Source organism: Rhinichthys klamathensis, unplaced genomic scaffold (genome assembly GCF_029890125.1).
Source record: "Rhinichthys klamathensis goyatoka isolate OS25496 unplaced genomic scaffold, OSU_Roscu_1.1 h1tg000160l_1, whole genome shotgun sequence".
Taxonomy (NCBI): Eukaryota; Metazoa; Chordata; class Actinopteri; order Cypriniformes; family Leuciscidae; genus Rhinichthys; species Rhinichthys klamathensis.
The window spans coordinates 937,815-961,717 of NW_026606694.1; the positions used below are offsets into that span (position 1 = coordinate 937,815).

At 38.0% G+C, this 23,903-nt stretch overlaps 1 protein-coding gene across 3 annotated transcripts in view; it reads left to right on the top strand.

Annotated features, from left to right (window-relative positions):
• The window catches only part of pde4ba (phosphodiesterase 4B, cAMP-specific a), a 232,389-nt gene that overhangs the window by 147,228 nt on the left and 61,258 nt on the right, over positions 1-23,903 (top strand). Inside the window, exon 1 of one of the 3 annotated variants that reach the window (XM_056258838.1) lies at positions 9,705-9,845. The exons of the other annotated variants lie outside the window; for them this stretch is intronic. Within the exon in view, the coding sequence (XP_056114813.1) occupies positions 9,754-9,845 (92 nt within the window). The 5' untranslated portion in view covers positions 9,705-9,753. Of the gene's footprint in view, positions 1-9,704; positions 9,846-23,903 lie in introns of those variants that run through there. 3 annotated transcript variants of the gene reach the window in all.

Here is a 23,903-nt window from a genome sequence, read left to right on the forward strand (position 1 = left end):
GCAATAGGATGATCAGGTTTAGGACAATACGAGATTGGGCATGGGATGCTCCCCTGCATTTGATGCATGACAGAATTTTGGAAAACTCAGTTAGTCATGTCAATAAAATTACTGATAAAAATATTTGATGTCAAAAAGTTTTCTTCTTTTCTTTCGTTTTGTCAGCATTAACAAGGATGAGACAAAAAAAAGACTTGATTGAGACTCGAAAAAGAATGTGTTTAGTCAAGTGATTAATACTAATAATAATTTTAGTATTAATCACAAAATATTTCTATACACTACCATTTAATGTTTTTTGTGTTTTTGTAAGCATTCTTTTTCTTTTTTTTTACCAAGGCTGCATTTATTTTATTTAAAAAACTAATATTTTGTAAAATTGTGAAATTTTTTAATTTAATATAACTGTATATTCTTATATATATATATATATATATATATATATATATATATACACAGAATATATTTTAAATTAGCCATTACTCCAGTGTCACATGATCCTTCAGAAATTATTCTAATATGCTGATGAAGAAACATTCATCAAAAAGTGTGTGTGTGTGTGTGTGTGTGTGTGTGTGTGTGTGTGTGTGTGTGTGTGTGTGTGTGTGTGTGTGTGTGTGTGTGTGTGTGTGTGTGTGTGTGTGTGTGTGTGTGTGTGTGTGTGTGTGTGTGTGTGTGTGTGTGTGTGTGTGTGTGTGTGTGTGTGTGTAATTAGCACTTTTGTTAAAATGGGCTGACTGGACATTTTGTTGTTTCAGGAATACTACCATTTTATATGCCGATTCCTCCAAAATTGGTTCTCTGACCAAATCAAATGTCCTTGGGTAGCGGCACATCATCCTATCTGCTTGTCATCCTATCATCCAAACTGCTTGTCTGATGGGCAAATTTTTATGACTATGGTTTCAGTTTTTTTACTAAAAATGTCTAATGATGCTTCAGAGACAAATTCACATGCTTGAAACACAGTCACCGTGACAACTTCAGAGGCAAATTCAGAGTAAATGCAGTGAGTTTACAATTATACAAATCAGATTGGAATCAGGGGAACCATTATGTCTTATGCTGAAATGTCCTTGTCCTCGCATTAAAGCCTGGTTGAAGAGTAAGTGCAGCAGAGTATAAAGGGACTTGTCCAAGCAGCATATGGCATAGACGTTGCTAACGGGATAGGCCATTGGCAGGTCCGAGTGTACGCAGCTTCCATCCGTATGTGCAAGCAACAGCTGTGTTTCATGTTCTAGCCTTTTGAGAGCCAAGTCTATCTCTAAGATGAATTTCCAGCATGGGTTTCTGGGTCCGAAACAGGTATTATCTCAGGCGGTTTCTCAGGATCTAGGCCGTAGTAAAAAAAACACCTGCAGAAGCCTGACCCAGCGAACTTGCCTCCCAAAGACAGATACCCTCTGCTCCAACAACAAGCAATTAATTAAACCAAAAACAAAGTCCAATTTCTGTCCCATTAATATCCAACCCCTGGATTTTTTACTACCAAAATTCCATGATTTCCATGATAAGACTAAAATAACTCAAGAAATAGAACACTTTATTACAACTAGGCCTGTCAACTGATTAATATGTTATTTTAATTTTTTAAAGTGAAAGTCACTATATAGTTATTCATGCCAGTATAGACTATTTTCAATTCTTCAATCATTAAAAAATGAAAGAATGATTACTTCAGTCTCATATGATTAATCATATTAATCACTAGGCACTCCAATGTGAACCAGTTTCATTCTAAAAAAAAAAAAAGCATTATCTACAATATAGGGTGAATTGCCCTAATGTGGGACATTTTTAGCACTTCAGACTTCGTTGACATATTGCGATGTGTAACCAAAACATTAAATCCACACCCAATACCATTTTAAAAAACCCAGTATGTGTCCTAATCAAATCAAAAGAGAAAATTCAGATAACCCGTTCATAAGAGAAATTATAGACATATTAGTGCTCTTATTGCAAGTTGTCTGAAATAATCAGCAGCTTCCTAATGTGGGACACTGAAAAATCTATGATAAAATACCAAAAATCACATTGATACATGTAGAATAGTAAAATCTTATTTTATTTTAGATTCTCTCTTAAATCAGTTAGTAATTGTCTTTGTTATGAATGAATGAAACATGTAAAATAACAAAATCTTTAGTTATCCATTTCCAGTAAACCAGTATCACAATCCATAAACAAGACCATTAGGCCTATATCAGTTATAGTGATGCATTTGTAAAACACCTAAAAAATAAACAGATAAACTTTGGACCAAAATAATTTGGTATAATTACAACTAAAAAATAAATGTACAATTGTTTCCTCTTTACCAAAACAGCATAATGGAGAAACCCATTCTTTAAACTTACTGATAAAATCATTACATGGATACTATCTAATTATTATTTTAAAGTGAGTTTCTTTGACTTATTTATTAGGAATTACATATTTATTAATATCTGACCACAGATTCTGAAAAAAAGGCCATGAAAATCCTGTTTCCATTTTATCAATGCCTTAGGTGAAACATTTTTTCTTTAGTTAAAGGATTAGTTCACTTTAAAAAAAAACTTTTGCTGATAATTTACTCACCCCCATGTCATCCAAGATGTCCATGTCTTTCTTTCTTCAGTCGAAAAGAAATTAAGGTTTTTGATGAAAACATTCCAGGATTTTTCTCCATATAATGCACTTTGCTGGGCACCAAACGGTTCAAGGTCCAAAAGACAGTTTCAGTGCAAACTGCAAACTGTTCAAAGGGCTTTAAACGATTCCAGACGATGAATAATAATCTTATCAGGCGAAACGATCGCTCATTTAAAAAATAAATAACAAAGTTTAAGTTTAATAATGTCAAATGCTCGCCTTGCTCTGTTCTGTGATGCACGTTCGTGACTCTCCTGTTCGAACTCGTTCATCAAAATGAACAAATCTTTTTTCGAGTCATTTGGTTCATTTAACGAACGAAATGAACGAATTGACTCGGAAAAAGATTCGTTCATTTTGATGAACGAGTTCGAAAAGGAGAGTCACACAGAACAGAGCAAGGCGAGCATTTGAGCTTATAAAACTTAAACTTTGTTATTTCTTTTTTAAATGAGCGATCGTTTCGCTTGATAAGACCCTTATTCATCGTCTGCCGCCTGGTGTCGTTTAAAGCCATTTGAACAGTTTGCAGTTTGCACTGAAACTGTCTTTTGGACCTTGAACCGTTTGGTGCCCAGCAAAGTGCATTATATGGAGAAAAATCCTGGAATGTTTTCATCAAAAACCTTAATTTCTTTTCGACTGAAGAAAGAAAGACATGGACATCTTGGATGACATGGGGGTGAGTAAATTATCAGCAAAAGTTTTTTTAAAAGTGATCTAATCCTTTCAGATTTGTCTAATATAAACATTATTCATATTTTTATTAAAATAAAAATAAAAAATGTTTAAAACATGCCCCACCACACCATTTTTGACTCATTGAAGTACTGCCCCACATTAGGCTGATCATACTGTCCCGGATTTGGAAACCACATTTCCTAATGTGGGACAATAGGAAATTTGATAAAAATATAAAATATATAGTTTTTACACATAAAGTTTTTTGATGGACAAACATTTCATAAGCATATTAGGCTAAAAAGTAGCAGGATTGCTTTGTTTAAAATCTATTTAACTCCTTAACATCAAATTTGTTAAAACTCTATGACTATGTCATTAACCTTCGGATGGTCTTCACACAAGGTGTCTCCTTTTTGATGATTGCTCCACCCTCAAATATGATTGGACATTTGATAGGTCATGTGATTTTGATCACATGACACCACAGCTTTGTCTAACTCTAACCCATAGTTTCACCATCATTCATGTATTTATGGGGGACCTACAAACACTAGACCTTGGGTGTCCCACATTAGGCAGTGTCCCACATTAGGGCAATTCACTACAACACACTTCAAAATAGAGATCATGATATATAAATAAAATAAATAAATAAATAATGCTATCAGTCAAATTCATCTTCAACTTTGTTCACTAGGTGTTTTTATCTTTTTTTAGCCATAGAATCACACTCAAAATATGAGTGTAGGGATGTGGACAGGGTTTATATACAAAAATAATTTACTGGTTGGGACTTCCTGCAGACTTCCGTTTTATGAATGATGGCAACCATTGTTAAGGTGCAATACTGCCACCTATGTTGGACTGTTATGGGATGTAATGGCTGGATAATTTACAATATTATCTTATGTGTATTTTTAACATAATATTGATACTTTATTTTTTAAATATCAGTTATTGTCAATACCACACCCCTAATGTAAACATTTGTTGATGCACTACATACTGTATATCTAAATGTAATTTAAAGTACATTAACACTTGCTATGGATCATTTATGTGAATGTGTTGCATGTAGACATAACCTAATCTTGTTGTGTGACCAGTTTCAGTTAGCTGTGTTCTGGTCTCAAATCACTAGTCTCAAATATACCAGTAACCATGTAAATATCTAATGCTGCTGGGGTGTGTGTGCTTTAAAATGATTTATGGAAGCTTTGTCTAGCTGTTCGTTTGTATGATCAGGGCAGGGAGAGATATCTAGCTGGTAAATATGATTGACTAGCCTGACTTCGTCATACTCATATTCTAGTCAGAATGTGAGTCTGATACTGCTCCATAGGGCTTTGATTATGAGGCGTGTCTTAACCGAACCAGGAAAAAAAAAAACTCTGCACTCAATTGGATAGACCTACAACCAATCAGAGCAACGGAGTAAGTCAGCTACATAGTTGCATAGCATAGTTTCAACAGAACTCAACTGCATGCACGCTGGAAAAAGTAGTAAAATAATGAGTGTTGCTTCTTTTACTTGGTCCTCCATGAGTGCGAGTGTGCGACCAAAGGAGAAACCACAACGACCACAGGGTTTTCATCGCGTCCCATCTTCTTAGTGACCATCGGAGCCAGCTGAAAAAATAAACTTTTGCTGAATCCCGTAGTAAGGACGGCAAACACATCTTTCCGATCGACAAATGCCTTGATTGCAGTTCTCTGTTTGTCTTTTAAAATTAATGCGCTGTCGATTTCTTTTACAACAGACACAATAGCGGAATCTCTACATACATCTATGCCGTGGGCGGCAGTGGCTCAGTGGTTCATGTAGGTTGTCTACAAACCGAAAGGTTTTGTGGTTCAATCCCCGGTTCCACCTGACCAAGTGTCGAGGTGTCCATGAGCAAGACACCTAACCCCAGCTGCTCCCGACGAGCTGGATGGCGCCTTGCATGGCTGACACCGCCGTCGGTGTATGAATGAGTGAGTGAATGGGTGAATGCGTGAATGCGAGGCAATATGTAAAGCGCTTTGGTGGCCATTGGGTCTGTGAAAGCGCTATTTAAATGCAGTCCATTTACCATTCCATTTTACCATTACATCTATACATCTCAATTCTCCCGCTGCAGTCATCTCTGAGGGAAACCAGTTCATTCCAAGCGCTCTTTGATAACGTGATGATTACGTAACTGCAGATTATCTGTCCATCATCGTATAAAGCCCGCCCTGGCAATTTGATTGGCCCGACTAATTTTGAACCGATCATAATTACTCCTCAATGGAGCGAGTCCAGACCGAACTTCCCGACCAAAAAATCTTGTGGGCGGGGTTCGGGCTGGCATCCAGGCTAATGATTGACAGTTGCAGCTTTACTCTGTTTTTCAGCTACTGATCTTTTTCTCTCCTTCAAAATGACAGTTGGCCTCTCTTTTTCTTCATCTAAGTCTACTTTTGGTCACACAGATAATTCCTGATAATTATACCAACAATTGCTCGCACATCCAAACACTTGGATGCTGCTTTATATTCTTTTCATATTTTATGTATTTGTTTTACTTTTATGTCTAAAATCTTTGGAATGCGGTTTCCTTTTCACAGCTGTTCTTCAGATTGACAATTTGTGAAATTGTGGCATCAGTTATTATAATAATTCACAGATCAATTCATAGGCTAATTGAAAGGCAATTATATCTTTGTAATGGGCAATTGTTTTCTACCTGGGTAAACTTCTGAATAACAAGAAGTAAATATTTAAACAGTTGTTAAGAGCATGTTTTCAACGGAATCCTGTTGCATATTGTGAAAAACTATCAGTGCTTTTAAACAAATCTTAAGTGTATATGATTCTATGCTTCCATGCATCTTGAATGAACTAGGCCAGGGCATCTTGTTCATGAATGAACTGGGACATCTCAATTTTGAACAAACTGAATGAACTGGGGCATGTCATTTATGAGCGTGTCTCTTCTGACGACTGAATGAGAGGAGGCACGTCGTTTGATATGTTCGTTTGTCTCGTTCACATCAAGGAGAGAAAGAAAGAGGTGCGTAAATCCTTAAGTGCGTAAAAACGACTCATGACTGTACACAAAATAATCTTATTGAAATCATATTTTTTTCGCTATTTAATATAGCTTTATATAAAAAAAAATAATAGTCAGCAATTGACAGATTATTGGAAGAAATTATAGATCTGCTTATGATAAAAATAAATAAATGCATAAACAAACAATAGCTTTTTAGCAGATTTGCAGACATGCATTGCAAACTTTAATAACGGATAAAAAAGTTGTAAATAACTATTTATTAAACACACCCCTCTCTTCATTGCTACACCTCTAAAGCTCACCCTCCAATCCTAACTGCCCTGCTCCGAGTCGGTCTCAAACCCCGATCGCTGGCATGCGAGGAGGGTGCACTAACAAGGACACTAAACAGTAAACTGCATTCTCTAGCACTCATCAGCCTGCACAACTCTCACTAGCTGGCCTCCGTTACACACGCAATGCAAGAGTGGATGTCTATTTATCATAGCAGAAGCGCAACAAAATAATGCTTCACGAAAAATTAAGCGAAGATGATGAACGGACGACAAGGAAGCACAAAAAATAACAAACGTACACAAGGGTAAATACAAACAAGAGTTCGTTGTTAGTCGCCAACAGCACAGCAGCTCCAGACAAACAATGACACTCAAAACCAGTGTTACTCATGAATAGATAGGAATCAATGCAACCTCCGCGTCTGTTTTCAGGACTTCCCGGTTAGCTCTCTCCAGCGCTGGAAAGCTTTTCTAATATTAACCCGGGTCCTAAAGCTCTTTCATAACCCTTCATTTCCCAGTGATATTCTTATGAGCTTTTTTCTTTTGTAATGTCTCTCAGCCATCTCTCTTTCTACAGTGTTTCTTCAAATCTCCCTCTTGATAGTTCTCTCTCTCCTCCACACTTTCATACCCTAATGCGGATTTGCTACACGTTTGTTGTCAAACAGCATTTTTCAAATATGGCTTACCCCACCTTTAACTCATCAAAATAAATTGAACAATTTTCCATTGTTTTTACAAGTTATACAAGATTCAACTCATTTTTAAGTCAGTTTAATGTAATTTAAATAGAAATTACTTAAACATCCAAGTTGACTGTCGTTAATTTAATGCAGCAACTTTTTTTACAGTGAAATTATTTCATGATGCTTTGTCTGTAAATGACGGTTTTCCCCATATATATATTAGTGCTTTCAACGTTAACGTATTAGGGCTGTCACTTTACGTTAGAAAATCGATTGCACAATCGATCGGACCAACCAACACAAGTATCGAAAACGAAAATGGGGGATCGATTTTAACAGCGTTCTCTCGGAGTGCGTCCAGCTCGTCACGACACGCCCGCAGCGAACGCGCGTCACACAGCAACTGCAGGTTCTGACAAACACACATACAAACTATACTATACTTCTGCATAATGTGTCTCTTTTTACAACAAAAATGTGAATTCTGCCGGTATTCAGATAGTCTCATGCATACAGATACAGATTACGTAGGCGAAATTTGTTTGACATTTCTAATCGTAAACACAGCCATGTTGAAGCCTGCAGTAATGTTTTTCATTGATGTTATGGCAGTCCACTCTGCTTATTGTTTTTCGAGAATCTTGCACTCCTGTTTGTCATTGTGCACGAAACTTCATGCCAATAAATCATCAGAAATATTGCTGACTTGTGCGCGTCTCAAGCGCACTCTTTACGTTCGTCCTAATGCCTGTTAGTTGTCCGTGGATTTGCCTATATTTGGCGTTGAAAATGGAAACGTCTTTAGATATGGAAAATCGATTTTACAATCGATTCAATGAACATTTATGTCTCAAAAATCGATCAGGATTTTTTCACAAAAGTGACAGCCCTATAACGTATGCGATACATTTTTGTCCAGTTTAACGCGTTCAAATATTTAACGGAATAAACGCAGCATCCGTATTTTCTGCCATCCTTTTGCTAGTGTTACATTATATGATCACGCTCTTTTTCATGCAAAGGCTTTTAACCCATTCAAGCGCGACAAGACAAAGAGAATGCGCTGCCTGTGAATATCCTGAAGCACACAGACACGACGCACAGAAAGGCACACGACAGTATCATGCGCACAAACAGAGCACCAGAATAGAGTTCTCTTTCGCGCTTGAACGAACAATAACACACACATTTATGCCAAAATGTCCGTTTTGTTAAGTATCCTCATAAGAGCAGTCTTAAATTAGTTAAAGTCTTAAATGAACTTAAAGAGTTGTGAGAGAATGAGTCGCGTGTGAGATCCGCGTATCTGTCAGCAGCGGCTGATCTTAAAGTGACAGCAACCACTGATTCTGTCTGTCAGTAAAGTTAATCAAAGAACAAAGGTACCAGAGAAAATTACTCACTACTCTTGACTAAATAACTTTTGTAGCTTTAATAAGGATTAGGCTAATCTATATTTAATTTATAATTTATGCAGTGCAGACTGTTATTTTCATTGAGACATCAGTTGTATTAGTATCAGTGATACTGGCCTTCATTGATAAGAAGATGCCATTAAACAAGTATTTAAAATATACTGTCTTTAAGTTGTTTCTATATTAATTTCGAGATTAACTGTGACATCATTACATTATAAAATATATTAAAACCGTATAAAAAAACTTGTTTTTAATTGTGATTATTCACAGAAAAAAACTTTGATTCATCTAGTTAATTTTTTTAATCGATTGACAGAACTAATATATATATATATATATATATATATATATATTAGTTCTAAGCTGCAACTGCAAAAAGAGTCCTAAATATAGAACCAAAATAGCCAGTCAGGGCCAGAGAGATACCAAATAAAGGGATCATCTGCTAAACTCTCTCCTTTAGGACAGAAAGATACAACTATAATGGATTTGGGATAAAGCATAAATCCTCTGAGACTATCATCACCACAGAGATCAGCTGGGCGTCTGGTTTCCATTTTCTAGACTGTTACCACGTGTACAGTCTACTTGTTGATGAAATCCATCAGAGAAACATTTAAACTGTGCAAGAATAATAGGTACATGTCTTATGTCTCTCTGTGCGATTGGAAACAGACTTACTGATTGTGTGACTGCCCCTGCACTCCGGATGTTCTTGTTTACTGCCAAGCAGAGGCCACCGTCTTCCTGTCTCTGAAAGTGAAGAGCTGCGGTACACACAAGAGACACAGTTTCTGCTAGGTGTGAGCAGACCTATGATACTCGACCCCCTGAGGAGGTAGAAGCGTGACTGACTGACAATGCAACCAGAGACTCCCACTAACAGATACAGTAACCCTCTCTCCGCTGCTCTGAGTCCCTCAAGCGTTTTTAACTGGTGGAAGGATGAGTTTAGAGTTCAAAGAGCTCCCTCTGCACAACTTCTGAATCTGTTGGGAATTTAAATATGACAGATTTGAACCTGCCAGAGAACAAGAGCTTTCTAAAGTCCTGTCTGAGTCTGGGCACCTTCGCGTACCGTCGCCACTCTTGGGTCTGGTAAGCACGAATGGGTGTTAGGTTATAACCACAGAAGAGACCTGTTAGTAAGTTTTGATTTATTGATTTAGCTTGTGTAACTTGTTGTAATGGCAAATTGAACTAATGTTTTAGAAGATTGTTGCACACACAGTTGTACAGTGTTTTGAGAGGATAATGTTAAAATTCTGCGGTTACAGTTTATCCATTGATTCAAAGCTTTTATTAGGGCCCGAGCACTGATGGTGTGAGGAGGACCCTCTTGGAATTGCTCTGTTTTGTTTGAATTGTATTTGGATACTTTTAATGATTTTGAAAGGCTGCATTTCATTCTTGACATTTTCATTCTCATTCATAACTTGAATGTGCCTGCTGACTAAAATCCAGGTGGATGAGGTTTAATTGTATTCATCCAGAGAGTTCTTGGCCTGGCAGGATAGCGCTGCTGTGAAAAGATTTTCTCTAATAGGACTTAAAATGTCTTAGAAAAGAGAGTGAATTTCTTAGAAAATCAACTGTTTTGCTCTTGAAAACGTTTGACCTTGTGCCATTCTCTCCCATTCACTGTCTCTCAGCTTGACATACTCTCATCGCTCTCTCTCATTGATAGACAGGCTCAATGGAGGAGCCGTGGTGGTTGATTTATTGCTTATTCAAGCTTTTTAAATATATTCAGTATAATACAGCAGTATGTTCTTCTTTCTCCTCTCTGGCCTACACAGAAATAAATATGTGGTGTTTCCACAATCATTCCTTGAGAGAAATGCTTGAAGGTGCACTGAGTAAATTCCTTTTGTTTTGCTGGCTGATATACAGGAGTCGTCTTCGACGTTATACTGACAACTAGTGGCATGATGTTGCAACTTACAAAAACAAAAGGTGTCCGATGCCATTATAGAAATGTGCTATTCAGTCTGTCATTATTCAGTGAGTGCAAGCGTCCAACAATTTAGGTGTAACCCAGGTAATGTGTGTAGTTTTTAGTAGGGGTGCTCCGATCAGGATTTTTGGGGCCGATCACAGGGTCTATTTGAAGACTTCTATTTATCATGTAGCATTACTTATTAAACTATATTTAACAACAATGTACATTAAGTATTACATTTAAGAGAAGACAATGTATCATGAATTGACACCTGTGTATTTTTTTGCAAGCAACATGTCCAGCATATTAACATAGCAGCTTGGTTATTGGGAACAGCTTAGGGCTTGACATACAACTTTCCTGTAGAATATAAAATAAATAAAAGACAGAACATCTGAGTCTTTAAATTTAGCTTTAGACTACTTTAAACTAAAAACTGCAACAAAAAAGGCTATAGCCAAAATAATGTTTTGAGTCAGTCAGCCATCAGTTTTTCTAATACACTTAAAGGACCACAGGTAGTAAAGTGCACAGCAACAAATAACTAACAACTTCCATATCTGTAGGCTATATATCTATAACTTTGCTTTTTTCTGGGATGCTTAGTCAGATTTAGTGGGCATTTAGAGAGGAAGAGAGAGGTAGAGAAAGAGAGAGGGGGGATAGAGATTATTAGATTCTCTCAATTTCTTTCTTTTTTTTCTTTTTTTTGCAAGAACCCTTGCAAAATTATTTTAAACAGATTAAGAAAGCCACCACTACTGGTCACATCTATATGGTTAGATTGATTTGTTTAGATCCAGTGAAGTCTGTCCCACCATGTACCTAATATAAATAAATAAAACATCTCCAGTTAACTAGCAGAGCATTCATTTAGTTTGCTATTAAAGCTGAAGTCGGCAAGTCTGGCAGATTGAGTTGATTTAGGCAAAATTTTGAATGTTTACAACTCTCATAGCCCTCCCCCACTATCAACGAATACCCTCCCACCGTGACCGAGTTCATGCTCGTCGGTGCGTGTGCACCAGATTTTCAGTGAACGCGCCCGTCTCATCAGCATCCATCAACACCATGGATTATTTGGAGGTATGCTCTCCTGGCTAATCTACCAATAGATTGCAATTGCTAATGTCATTTATACTCTAAATGAGCTTACTTGATTTTCCGCCATCACTCTTCGTTACTGCGCAAACTTCCGCGAACTTCAGGCGTGTGCATGTGATTGTAACGTGCGTGAGGGGTGGCGTGTGCCCGATCTGTGATTGACAGTCAGATCTCACACCCCCGCGCTGATTGGACCCGATGATCCGGGAGCTGTGGATTTTTCAGCGCCACGTTTTTGATGCGTCCCTAGCTCGGCGTCAAAGTCCACTGAAAGCGTCTCAGATGCGTTGGTCACTTCTTCAATCGGAGCGTTGTTTATTTGTTGTTCATTTGTCCTCTTTTGACGCGGCAAGCGGCGAAAATAGACCTGCTACCTATTCTCTGCAGAGCGGAGAGACGCTTCTGGGACGCTTCTGAGACGCGCTGCGTCCGCAGCTGGTGGACTTAAGAGCATTGACTATAATGGCCGCGATTAGCTCCGGCATCCGCGACGCTGACGTTCCGAGACGGATCCAGTAGATTTTAGGGGTTATGGATACAGTGTTCTCTGTGCCTAGCGCAGTCTTCACTCGGACGCGCGTTTCAATCTATCGCCGTTGCGGACTCTATTCATTCCGGTGAAATCACAAAATAAAACGCAAACGTGTTACTGCTTGATACAGACTGTAACCACTGATGAACATATTCAGTTTTGATGAGAGAAAAAAATATATACGAGTGCGGATTAGAACCCGTAACCTCTGACACGCTTGGCAAAAGATCTCCCCTAGACCATTGAAGAACTCAAACAAAGTTTGCGGATCGATGGATTTATTTACGGGTTGAGCAGAGAGGCTGCACAGTTTGACAAGCGACCGCGACATGGTACACACATTGCAGATTGCTAATGAATTGTCTTTTTCACACACCTTGTAGAATTGCCAGACCGGTGAAATTGTCTCGTGAGTTTTGCATCATCTGATCGGCTTTTCTGGATCGGCCTTTATAGAGTCCGCCGATCACACATCCCAAAGCAATTATCGGCCGATTATGATCGGCGACAGATCAATCGGAGCACCCTTAGTTTTTAGCTTGTCATGTGATCTCAAAATGGCAACCCCCATGACCCTCTCCATGTAAAATAAAATGGGTTTTAGTGAGCTACTGATATAACTGGAATCATAAGTCAGTGCACATGATTTTAAATCATGAGAGTGTAATCTTTTAAACGCATCTTTAGTTTTTAATTAGTGGATGTTAATTATGTCAATTCAGCTCAGTTTAACAATTTATTTGTGGAGCACTTGTCCTAATACAGATGACTGCAGAGCAGTTTTACACACAAAAAAAAAGTGCCTAACAAGAGAGCGAGCCAAAAGAGAAAACTTCTTAAAATGACGAGTAAGATGAGAAAGAACCTAAAATACATAACATAATGGAATAAATAAAGGCAGAGCTATAGAACAATTGTCTTAGGAGTGCAATAGACTGTCGCTTGTATATGCTTGCATTGTGATTGACAGGATTAGATGAACATGCTCCCCACAAACTCATTTGTGAAGGCTACACACGGGCACACAGAAGGCAGCTGTCATGCCTGAACAGAAGATCAGCTTACAGCATGCTTTGCGAGTCATGGAATACTCTGCTCTGCGCATATCATGTCCAACAACAGCTCTGACCCCTCTAATGGTGTAATACAAGTGTCCGTTATAGAAAAAAAAAAAACATGTTATTGTTATATCAACATACATCCAGAAAGCAGTGATGATCTTGTGGATTAAACTAACCTACATGATTTTTGAGTTTGGAAATCATTATGTTTAAAAGGGGTCCTATTATGCTATTTCACTTTTTACAGTTTAGTTAGTGTGTAATGTTGCTGTTTGAGCATAAAAAAAGATCTGCAAGGTTACAAAGCTCAAAGTCCACTCCAAAGGGAGATATTTTATTTAACAGAATCCACTTTTAAAGAACTACAACGAACGGCTTGTTTGGACTACAAGTCATATGGTGTGCGTTCAAGTCCTCCTGGGAAGTTCGTACTTACGAGGTGGGAAGTCGTGTTTACGATGGCAGGTGCGTTCAAGTCACTTTCGTCGGAGGAAGACGGCGGTGTACTTTCTCTTAATTAATTACACAAAAATACAGCAAGGTTCTTAAACTCTTCTAGAAAATGAAGAACAAAGAAATGACCATCCGGTGTGCTTTGCTTTTTTATGTTTTTAATTAATTTATGAAGCCACTGCTAACTTTATTGTTACATATTAGATTGTTATATTATAATGCCATCATATTCTGAGCAGGCAATTAGCTTACGGCGCTGTAAATAGAATAGCCTGACAATTTCAATGCTAAATACCTTTTAGTATTGTGGTATTCCGCCATATTTCTCACTGACATGCCCCCAACTCGTAAAGATCAGGGCTTAAAGAAAATCCAGAGCTTCCTATTTACCACATTGTGGTGGCGCTCATGTGCGTTCAACTCGTAAATACCAGCTCATTTAAATTATCCCCGCCCACAGAATACGCAAAAAAGTTGGCGAGGCCTGGTTAAGCTGCGCTAGAGAAGATTAAGAGTGTTGTCACTGTTTTTTTCCAACGCTGAAAAGGATTGTCTTAAAGCTAACAACCTTAGAGTTGTTACTCTGTCTGTACTAAACAACAGACAGAGTACGCACAAAAGCTTCTCCAGCAAGATGTAACTTAACGTTAGCCGTTCCCATTTTGTCAGGACAATCTGTGGTTTATGGATCACAACTTGTAAATATGTCTTATTATTTGTAGTTGTGTTTCTAGTTGCTATGGTAGCTATGATGTAACGAAGGGCAAAGCTTGCCTCCACTAGCTTGCTAACTAACATTACTGTAGATGCAGTGTTTACTGTAGCTTTTCTAAGCTCTTGCTTTTGGAAGACTCATCGCCCCTTAGGAAAATTATCCATAATTTTGTGATTGATTAAAGATACAATATGTAGGATTTTTCACCACCAGAGGTCGCTAACCTCTTACAATAACAAAGGCGTATATTGATGGTGCAAAGCATTAAGCGAAATTATGGATCTTTGTCATCAAGCTGATGGATCTTTAATAGATGAGTGAATACATTGATGTTTTTAACATGACTGGGATGAAGCAGGGCGCGATTGCTAATGAGAGAGACGTATACCAGCGCCACACACACACACGAGTCCCGCAGATATAAAGGAATAAGGACATTTCATTCTACCGAACTACACGCAAGTGCTGAATTAGGGCTGGGCGATATATCGCATCACATTGTTATGCGCATCTCGTCAGTAAAGCCGGTTCCTTGATTAGTAGTAAATCGCCTTCACCTGCTTTCAGATGGAGCGGCATTTACTACAGAGAGCCGTAGTTAACTGACAAGCTGAGCCATATCGCATTAATATCGCGGACGTATCTACGATTTACTACTAATCAAGGAACCGGCTTTACTGATGAGATGCGCATAACAATGTGATGCGATATATCGCCCAGCCCTAGGCTGTATAATACTGACACAGGTCAGTTAATTAGACGAATTAAACTTGAGGTAACGTTAACGCAGCGCTGTTTCACTTGCTCTAACAGTTACACTATCACACTAAACGGCATTTGAGTGTGTTGAATGTTGTTAGTTAGGTTGTTTGTTGGCTATATGAGACTAGCAGTAAGCTAGATCAACATTAGAATAACATACAGATTATATTCTAACATTTCATCATGTTGAGCTATATAACATTGATTAGTTTTATGTACATTTGCTCACCTGTCTAATACAGTATGCAACACTCGAGTCTCTGTCAAGTCGAAGTTAGTAACGCGGATATGACGCCAGTGACTGGCGACTCCTCACCCCTGCTCACACGTCCCGTTTCCTTGGTTAAAATCGCATTTTCTCATTAACAAATAGTTGGAAACATTTGGGATATTGTAAGTAATCAACTAAACAAAATATATGATTGGCCTAGTGATTTTTGGATATTTTACTAAAAAAATCCTACATATTGTACCTTTAACGTTACTGTTTGTATTACCATAGTTTTCTGACAAATAAGATTAACGTTAAATTGGTGCATGGTGGATAACATTCGTATCTATGAGAAAATTGCGAAAACAACATACCACTCTGAAAAGTCCTGTGGAATCCGTGCTTGAAATCCGTTCTGCACCATCCTTTTGTTATGAACATGACAGAGTCTGAATCAGGCTCGAATTGGTTTGAAATTGACACCATGGTTAATTTACATCTGAGAGTAGACTCCTGCTGCGTCCCAATTCGCATACTATCCGTCCTAAATAGTATTCGAAAATAGAATTAGTACGTCCCAAATCGTAGTAGGCCTATGTTGAAATGAGTGTCCCAAAGAGACCCGGATGGTCTACTATTTCCGGTCAGAATCCGAAGTGCAGATCGATGCACACTCTAACGGCTGATATTGCCCACAACCCATCGCGCGTTGGACGAGGATTCAGTTAGAACTACAAACACAAGTGAAAAGTGTTCAAAAACTACAGACATGGAGGACACGCGAGTCCGGCGGTTGTGTAGAGAGGTTTAGATAAAGGGGTTTGAGTGATTAATTGTCAGTATCTAACCTGACGAAAATGTATTTATTCAATGTTGTCCACATTATATTGCATCTTCAGCATTGTGAACTTTTGCAAAGATACGTTTAGCCATTCACTTTTAAATGCATTATTATATTCAAATTCCAAACACACGAGGAGAGTCTCGGCATGAAAGACCAGATGAACGTGCAACAACAATTCTCTCCGAAATGGTAAGAAGTTATATTAGACTGAATGGAGGATTTTAACTGTGACGAGATGATTGACAGGGCAGTTTACGGTGACAGATGCACGCGACAGATCTGTCCGTTAAAGATGACGAAGTAGTATGTCCCAAAGCTTGCCTACTCTTTTGCTACACACTCAAAAGTATGTACTTTTTCTTTACAAAAAGAGTACATACTTTTAGGGCGTAGTATAAGTAGGCGAATTGGGACGCAGCACCAGACCTCGCGGTTATGGAGGGGGCGGGACATTTCCCGAACACGCGCTAAGTGCTGCCAATCACAAAACACTGGGCCAGCTAACCAATCACAGCACATTTCGGAAGGAGGGCTTCATCGAAAACGACAATGATACAGACTGAAAAATAAATAATAAAGTTTTCTGATAATTTTATTTAGCAAAATATCTCACCATTTACTGATGCGTCCAGGTCGCACTCAGTCACCATGTGTGGTCTAAAACGCACCTGCTCTCATGTTCTGCCGCAGCCCGCAGGACAACAAATGTGAGTAAATTTTCTGTCATCTTTGACTTTGCAGGACTGTGATATGAAGAATGTGCAATAGGCCTATTTCACAAAATGGCCCCCGAGACCGGAAGTAGGGTAAACTCTTTTCCGGTGAAAGCGCTAGCAGTTACAGTCGGAGGACAAATGCGGAAACTATAAGCGCTTTAGTCCTGTTGCTTACCTTTTTATGGTGTTTATGTCAACCCAAAGAAGAAACAACCCTATTTATCACTTCACAGCTTTCCGCGTTTTACGGGTTTTCATGGATCAACTGGGGAAAGGTTAAATCACGCCAGACACAGACGGCAAAAAGACTTCTGGTCGCGCCGCCGCCCGCTACGATCGTCATTCATTTTCAAAATGGACTTTGAACAGCTTGTTTTCTCTCTCAGTCATTCATATAACGTTATTTGACAAAAGTAAGAATATCAGATGTTGTGCGTTTTGTTGATAGTTTTCAGGGAGTTGTGAAAAGATCGAAATTGGACAAATTCTTGACGTTTGCTTAGTGCTTACGTTAACGTTACATAAAAAAAGTTCCATTCATTTAAATGGCATGACACTTGATGACTAAGCTCACATTTAGCGTTAATATATCGAAAAACAATAAATAAATAAATTGAAATTGTCTGATTGTAGGTTATGAGTGAAATCTAGTGGCTTTTGTTAAAAAAATCATGTTATTAAGTGTTAGTCCAGGAGATTGCAGCAATCTTCCACTAGATTATGGCTCCTTTTTCATGTTACCATGAATGAAACTAAGAATTGTACATCTTTACAGTGAATTTGACCTAACGTTGCTAGTATGTCTTATAATGAAATTAAGGTAAATAAAAAAATAGTTAGACTAAAAACATGAATGAAGTGATTGATATTACATGTTTTAAAAAAAAATCATGTTTCAAAATAGTATTTAACTGTCTGGGGTCCCCTTATGAAAAGAAAATATTCCCTATATATGAATTATCAATATATGAAATAAAATATAATAAATAAAAGTGCATGACGTGCAAATCGGATAACAATCAAGTGCAATATAAACATGTTTTGTCAGGGCATCAGTCCTGAACCGGCATCAACACTCCATTTCAACATCTGCTTCCTCCTTATAACGCGCCTGGCGTGATTTAAATTCTCCCCGATTGTTCCATGAAAACCCGCAAAACACGAAAAGCTGTGAAGTGATCAATAGGGTTGTTTCTTCTTTGGGTTGAAACATAAAAAGGTAAGCAACCGCTTTTAATCTCCGCATTTGTCCTCCGACTGTAAGTGCTAGCGCTTTCACCGGAAAAGAGTTTACCCTACTTCCGGTCTCGGCGGCCATTTTTGTGAAATAGGCCTATGTAACATTTTAGCAACAAGTGAATAGCACATAACAGGCAATACCGGTATTATCTATTGGTTCAATATGCGTCACTTGACTAAACTTACGTCATCGTTTTCAAATACCTCCGGCTTCACAGTCCACACTACAACGCGAAAACGGTGTTTTCAAATTTATCCACTTTGGAGAGGGTTTTCAAAAAGCTTTGTTTTCAATAATAAAAACACCGTCTCAGTGTGGACAGAAGGCCAAAACGGAGAGAAAAGGATGCGTTTTCAAACGAAAACCTATTAGTGTGGACAATTAAGGCCCCAGACTGGGGAGAGAGGAGCTGTAAAAATATGTGGAAAATGTTTTTTGAACAATCAAGCATAAAAAATTCTAGTCATCACAATCACCAGCTGGAGTACCCTTGATAGCCACCAGAGGGCAATCCTCCCCAGACTATTGTCACTCTGTCATGGACTACATTACCCATTATCATTTGCCCCGACTCAACACTCATTCCATTCAGCTGCTGCTACCAATTGCCTTGTTTACTCACCTTACCCTATATAAACCCTGGGTGCTTCTCAATATCCCTCCTCGTCTCCTTGCTCCTCCGTCCTCCATCCTATGACCCGAAAACCGATCGAGCGCAGCCATCTTGAAGGACGTCTCAATTCTCTAATTGCACCGCGAGGATCGAGGAGTGAGCAATCTTCCAGAGAAGTTATGAGTGAGGATACACGGATGTATCCTTTGCGGAAGTGTTTTATCGGCTAAAAGTGACTCGCGTATCAATTCTCCTCCCCCTTCACATCGGTCACAATCATTTTTATTTATACTTTACCTTTGCAGTTTATATAAACCACATATTTCAGCAGGGTATCTTGCTTTATTATTATTTATTATGAATAAATATTAAATATTATTATATTATATAAATATGATATATTTATTATGAATTTCTTAAAGGGATAGTTCACTTTGAAATTAATTTTTGGTATGTTTTAGCTTACCTCAAGGGCATCCAAGATGTAGGTGTCTTTGTTTCCGCAGTAGTTTCAATTTTGATATTTTTAGGTCAAACCGTTCTTGTCTGTCAGTCATATAATGCAGGTCTATGGTCACCACCTCAAAGAGCATACACAGAGAAGTCCAAATTAAACATGATTTAATGACTCGTAAATGTAAGTACACATTGATGGCCTAAGACACGAAACGAGCGGTTTGTGTGAGAAAACGAACAGTATTTATATCGTTTTTACCTCTTGTAAACACAGCCACGTCCAAGTGATCTGAGGGCGCGGGCGCTTCGGTCTGCGCAAGCGCCGGAAGTGATCTCTTCCAAAAAAACAAAAACAAATTCAACGTTGTCTGTTGATATATCGAAATCGTCTTCCATTGCGATTTCCTGTATATCTAAATATGTTTATATCTTCACAGTGAAAGGTAACACTTCCGAAATCTCTGTGTAAACAATGAATGACGTATCACTTCCGATCACTTCCGGCGCTTGCGCAGACCGAAGCGCCCGCGCCCTCAGATCACTTGGATGCCCTTGAGGTAAGCTAAAACATACCAAAAATTTATTTCAAAGTGAACTATCCCTTTAAATAACCAAACTTCAACAACATAAGGGCAGATCCTTTGAGTGCTGCCGATGACGCTGTGAAGTGACGCTCGAGTGATCAAGTATTCCAATGTATAAAAAAAGCTTCCACCGTCTTCCTTTTCTTTCCTTCCAGCCTTCCCTCGCGTCCTACCGGGGATGGAGCTGAGACATGAGGAAAGGAAACGAGGATGCACAAATAAGAATTGAGAAGCTCCCCGTCAATTCATTTCTCTCAGTGCGAAGTCTTGACTTGTGTTCCACAGCATTACTGAGCGTTTCCGTGTTGTTCCTGGTGTTTAATTTCTGCCCTTATCCTGGATTTCTCGTTCCTGTCTTGCTCGTTCTTGTCTTGTGTAACAGACGTAGTTTGATTCTTATACAGTATACGCCACAGTAAAAGTATTTTAGATGTAAAATACCATCTAAAAGTACCTTTGTTTAATTAATGCACTGTAATTGAACTGTAAATTATATGATCTATAAGTTATGACAACATACTGTATATTTTTACATTGCTTTAACTCGTCTAGCAAATAAGTTTACAAGAATTTTTTTTTAATGTAATTTCAATTGAAATGACTTAAACATCCAAGTTGATTGTACTTAAGGCAGCAACTTTTTACAGGTGGGCAGCTTATGGCCATGATTTTAGCATGTCAAGGTTGTTTAATTGCTTTTATTTTTATTTTATATTTGAATAAAATATATTTTCAATAAACATAATTTAAATAAAATTCTTATGTTATTATTTAAAATATAAAATAGTATATTGCATATATTTTAGTGACATTTTATTATTTTATTTTCATGGCATATTCAGGGTGGTACAAGCCTTGAATATGGTCAGGGTTTATTATCCCTTACATATTTAACTCATACGGAGCATTTGAACTCATTGCCAGTGCATTGACGTTTAAAACATTCTCATTCCCAGTTCAGCGGCAGCCACTTTCAAATCGACCTGAAATGTAATTCACAGCTCCACATCCCTATCTCCACTTCCACATCTAACCTAGGCTATTACCTACGTGAGATTTGAACTGCATTACAGATGGAACTGATCCCAGTGTTTTAATACAGTTTATTTACTCAATTATGGAATACAGTATACGCATTAAAATGTAGACACGTGATGAGAAGTGGTTATGTGTTATTTTTACGATCAGCAGGCTGTTATCGTAGTAGCTGAAGCATAAGTGCTATCCTGTGTTTTTTTTTCCAGTCAGATAAGCTTGTATAGAGTGAGCAGTGAAAGCGTGTAGATTGGGTCCGCTGGGCTGTCAGTTAGCCGGCTTCACAGTGGGAGTCAGGCCCTTTTGCCTTCTACCATTCACCTCTCCATCTTCCTTACCTGTGCCCATCTGGTGAGATCACCCCTTACTCTGTCCTTTCATCTTCCCCTTGCCCTCTCACATTCATTTCCACCAGTTCTTTTCTTTTTATCACCTCTTCCCCTTTCTTATAGCCTTTCTGACTTTCTTTTGCTTCAAATGTGCTTTCATTCGCTCACTTTAAAGCAATAGTTCACCTAAAGATGAAAAATCATAATTTAGTTATTGACCATCATTTTGCTGTGCTCTATATTCTAAATCTTCTGAAGTAAAATTTAAGTCATTTCACTGTGCGCTTCATGCAGTTATTGAATTATTCACACTTCCCTTGTGCATTTCTGTGGAGCACACACAAAATAATATGTTGAAGAATGTTGGTAACCAAACAGTTTTGGTTCCCATTGACTTCCATTGTATTTTTTTTTTGCCCACGCATTGGAAGTCAATGGGAACCAAAACTTTTACCAACATGCTTCATAATATCATCTTTTGTGTTCCACAGAAAAAAGACAGTCTCACAGGGTTTGGAACGACATTGGTGGTGAGTGAATTTTAATTTATAGGTGAACTATCCCTTTAACTGTTCCTTTTTTCTCTCTTTCTCCTTGGCTGTCCTCTGTCTCACACCTGTCAGAGAACATCACATCTGTGAAGGAATCAAATAGATGCATGCAGTTCCTATTGGATGTGTTAGATTGAATTAGACAGAGCAGGTAAACAGAGGTCTGTGCTCTTTGATTAGAAGCAAGAGAGTGAGTTTGTCACATGAATCAGTGAAGTATATCCTAGAGTGACAGGTGTGTGATGTTATGCAATGATTCAGTGATTTCGAACACATTTAGACAGTATGAGACAATGATGTGCTGGTGTTTGCGGAGTGGATTGTAAAATATTTCTGTAAATGCTCCTCTGTGAGCTCTTATTAGTACTAGAGTTATAGTTAGAGAGAACGATTTAAAGACACTAAAGAGAACTATTTTGATCTCTATCATCGTATGTATTTCACTGATAAGTGCTCACACAGATTTTGTTCATAATTTACAGTTCATTTATGTTTTGTAAAAGGAAATTAGTGAGAGTCTAATCCTGTCATTTTTATGGAATAAATAATGCCTTTCATATTCAGTTTTCTTTCCAAACATTCATGGTATTCACATTTAAGATGTCAGAAATATTCCTGAGCTGTTTATACATTTAATATCAAAACTTGAATGAATTGGTTTTTAAATCAGCATTTAATTCATTCTTCCTAACTAGACCTTATGTAGCCCCGCCCCTTTTCTGCACTGCGTTATTTGTGTTCTTTATTCCATTTTTGTATTTCCACAGCATAAAGGTAAGATCTTATGGATTTCTGAATAAACCGCTCGCTTTAAAATCTTCCTGGTCTACTGACATTTTATGATGACATCCGTTTCAAACAACGCTCAGGATAACTTTCATTAACTCTGCAATAAGTAAATCCACTTCACCAGCTAATTACTCTTCGACAGAGATGCCATAGAAATATACAGAGCTATAATTGCTAAAACTGAAGTATAAACACAAAATTCTAAAGATGGCTGTGCACTTGTTTTTCTGGGAAAATATCGGAGAATATCTGAAAGTCTGAGAAAATACGTTGGGCACGATAATCCAAAAACCAACCATGTCCCCCAAATACTGTTTTATATTGGTCAGAATGATTCCCAATCAGTTTTGCTTTCTCACTGCTTTGTAGGTGGAGAGATCAGAATATTAATTTAGGTCATACATCAGTAATGAATTATTTGACACCTCATGCAGACATCAGATTCAGACTCACAAATTCAGTTTATCAGAATGCATAATGTAGGCTACCTACTTTGACATGATACACCATGGTTTTTTATGACCAATAAATTAATTTATCAATTTGCGACAGTACTGAGTTACTGTATATCATACTGTATCGAGAGAGTAAAAAAACAAAAACATTTTCCATAGAAAAAATGTAATTCTAATATTTTTGACACACTAATTCATGTTTTCTGAATCTTCTCCTCAGTAGTCCTTGTAGAATACTTGAGGTGAAAATTATAATCAAGGATAATGTGTAGCTCCTCAAAGTCAATCTCCAATCAACCCCAGACACCGTCAGGAAAATACCCATGACATTAGAACTGAGAGCTGCTGTGCTGCGGTCCTCTTTTAGTATCCTGCGTGTCAGTACTACTCAGGTATCAGGGTGTCAAGTATGAAGGTTAGATGTAAGTAACAGTCAAAGTAACCAAGTAGGTGAAGTCTGCTTAGTGACTCTGGACTGTTTTGGGTTCTCCTCAACCTCTTTGTAGCATTAGACGGTTAGTGGGTCACCTACTGCTGTTCGCACTGCCAGAGATGAGTGTCCTGGGATCAGCACTTCTTTTCTGCTGCATATCTAATGGATTTAAATACAGGATGTTATTTTTTAGAAACAATCAGTTGTTAATTTAATTAATTCTCAGTACCATAACAAGTGCACACGCGTATCGTTAATGTATGAGAAATATGTAAAGTGGGATTTCTTATATTTTTGAAGAAGTAAAATTAAGTATGTTAATGATACGGTC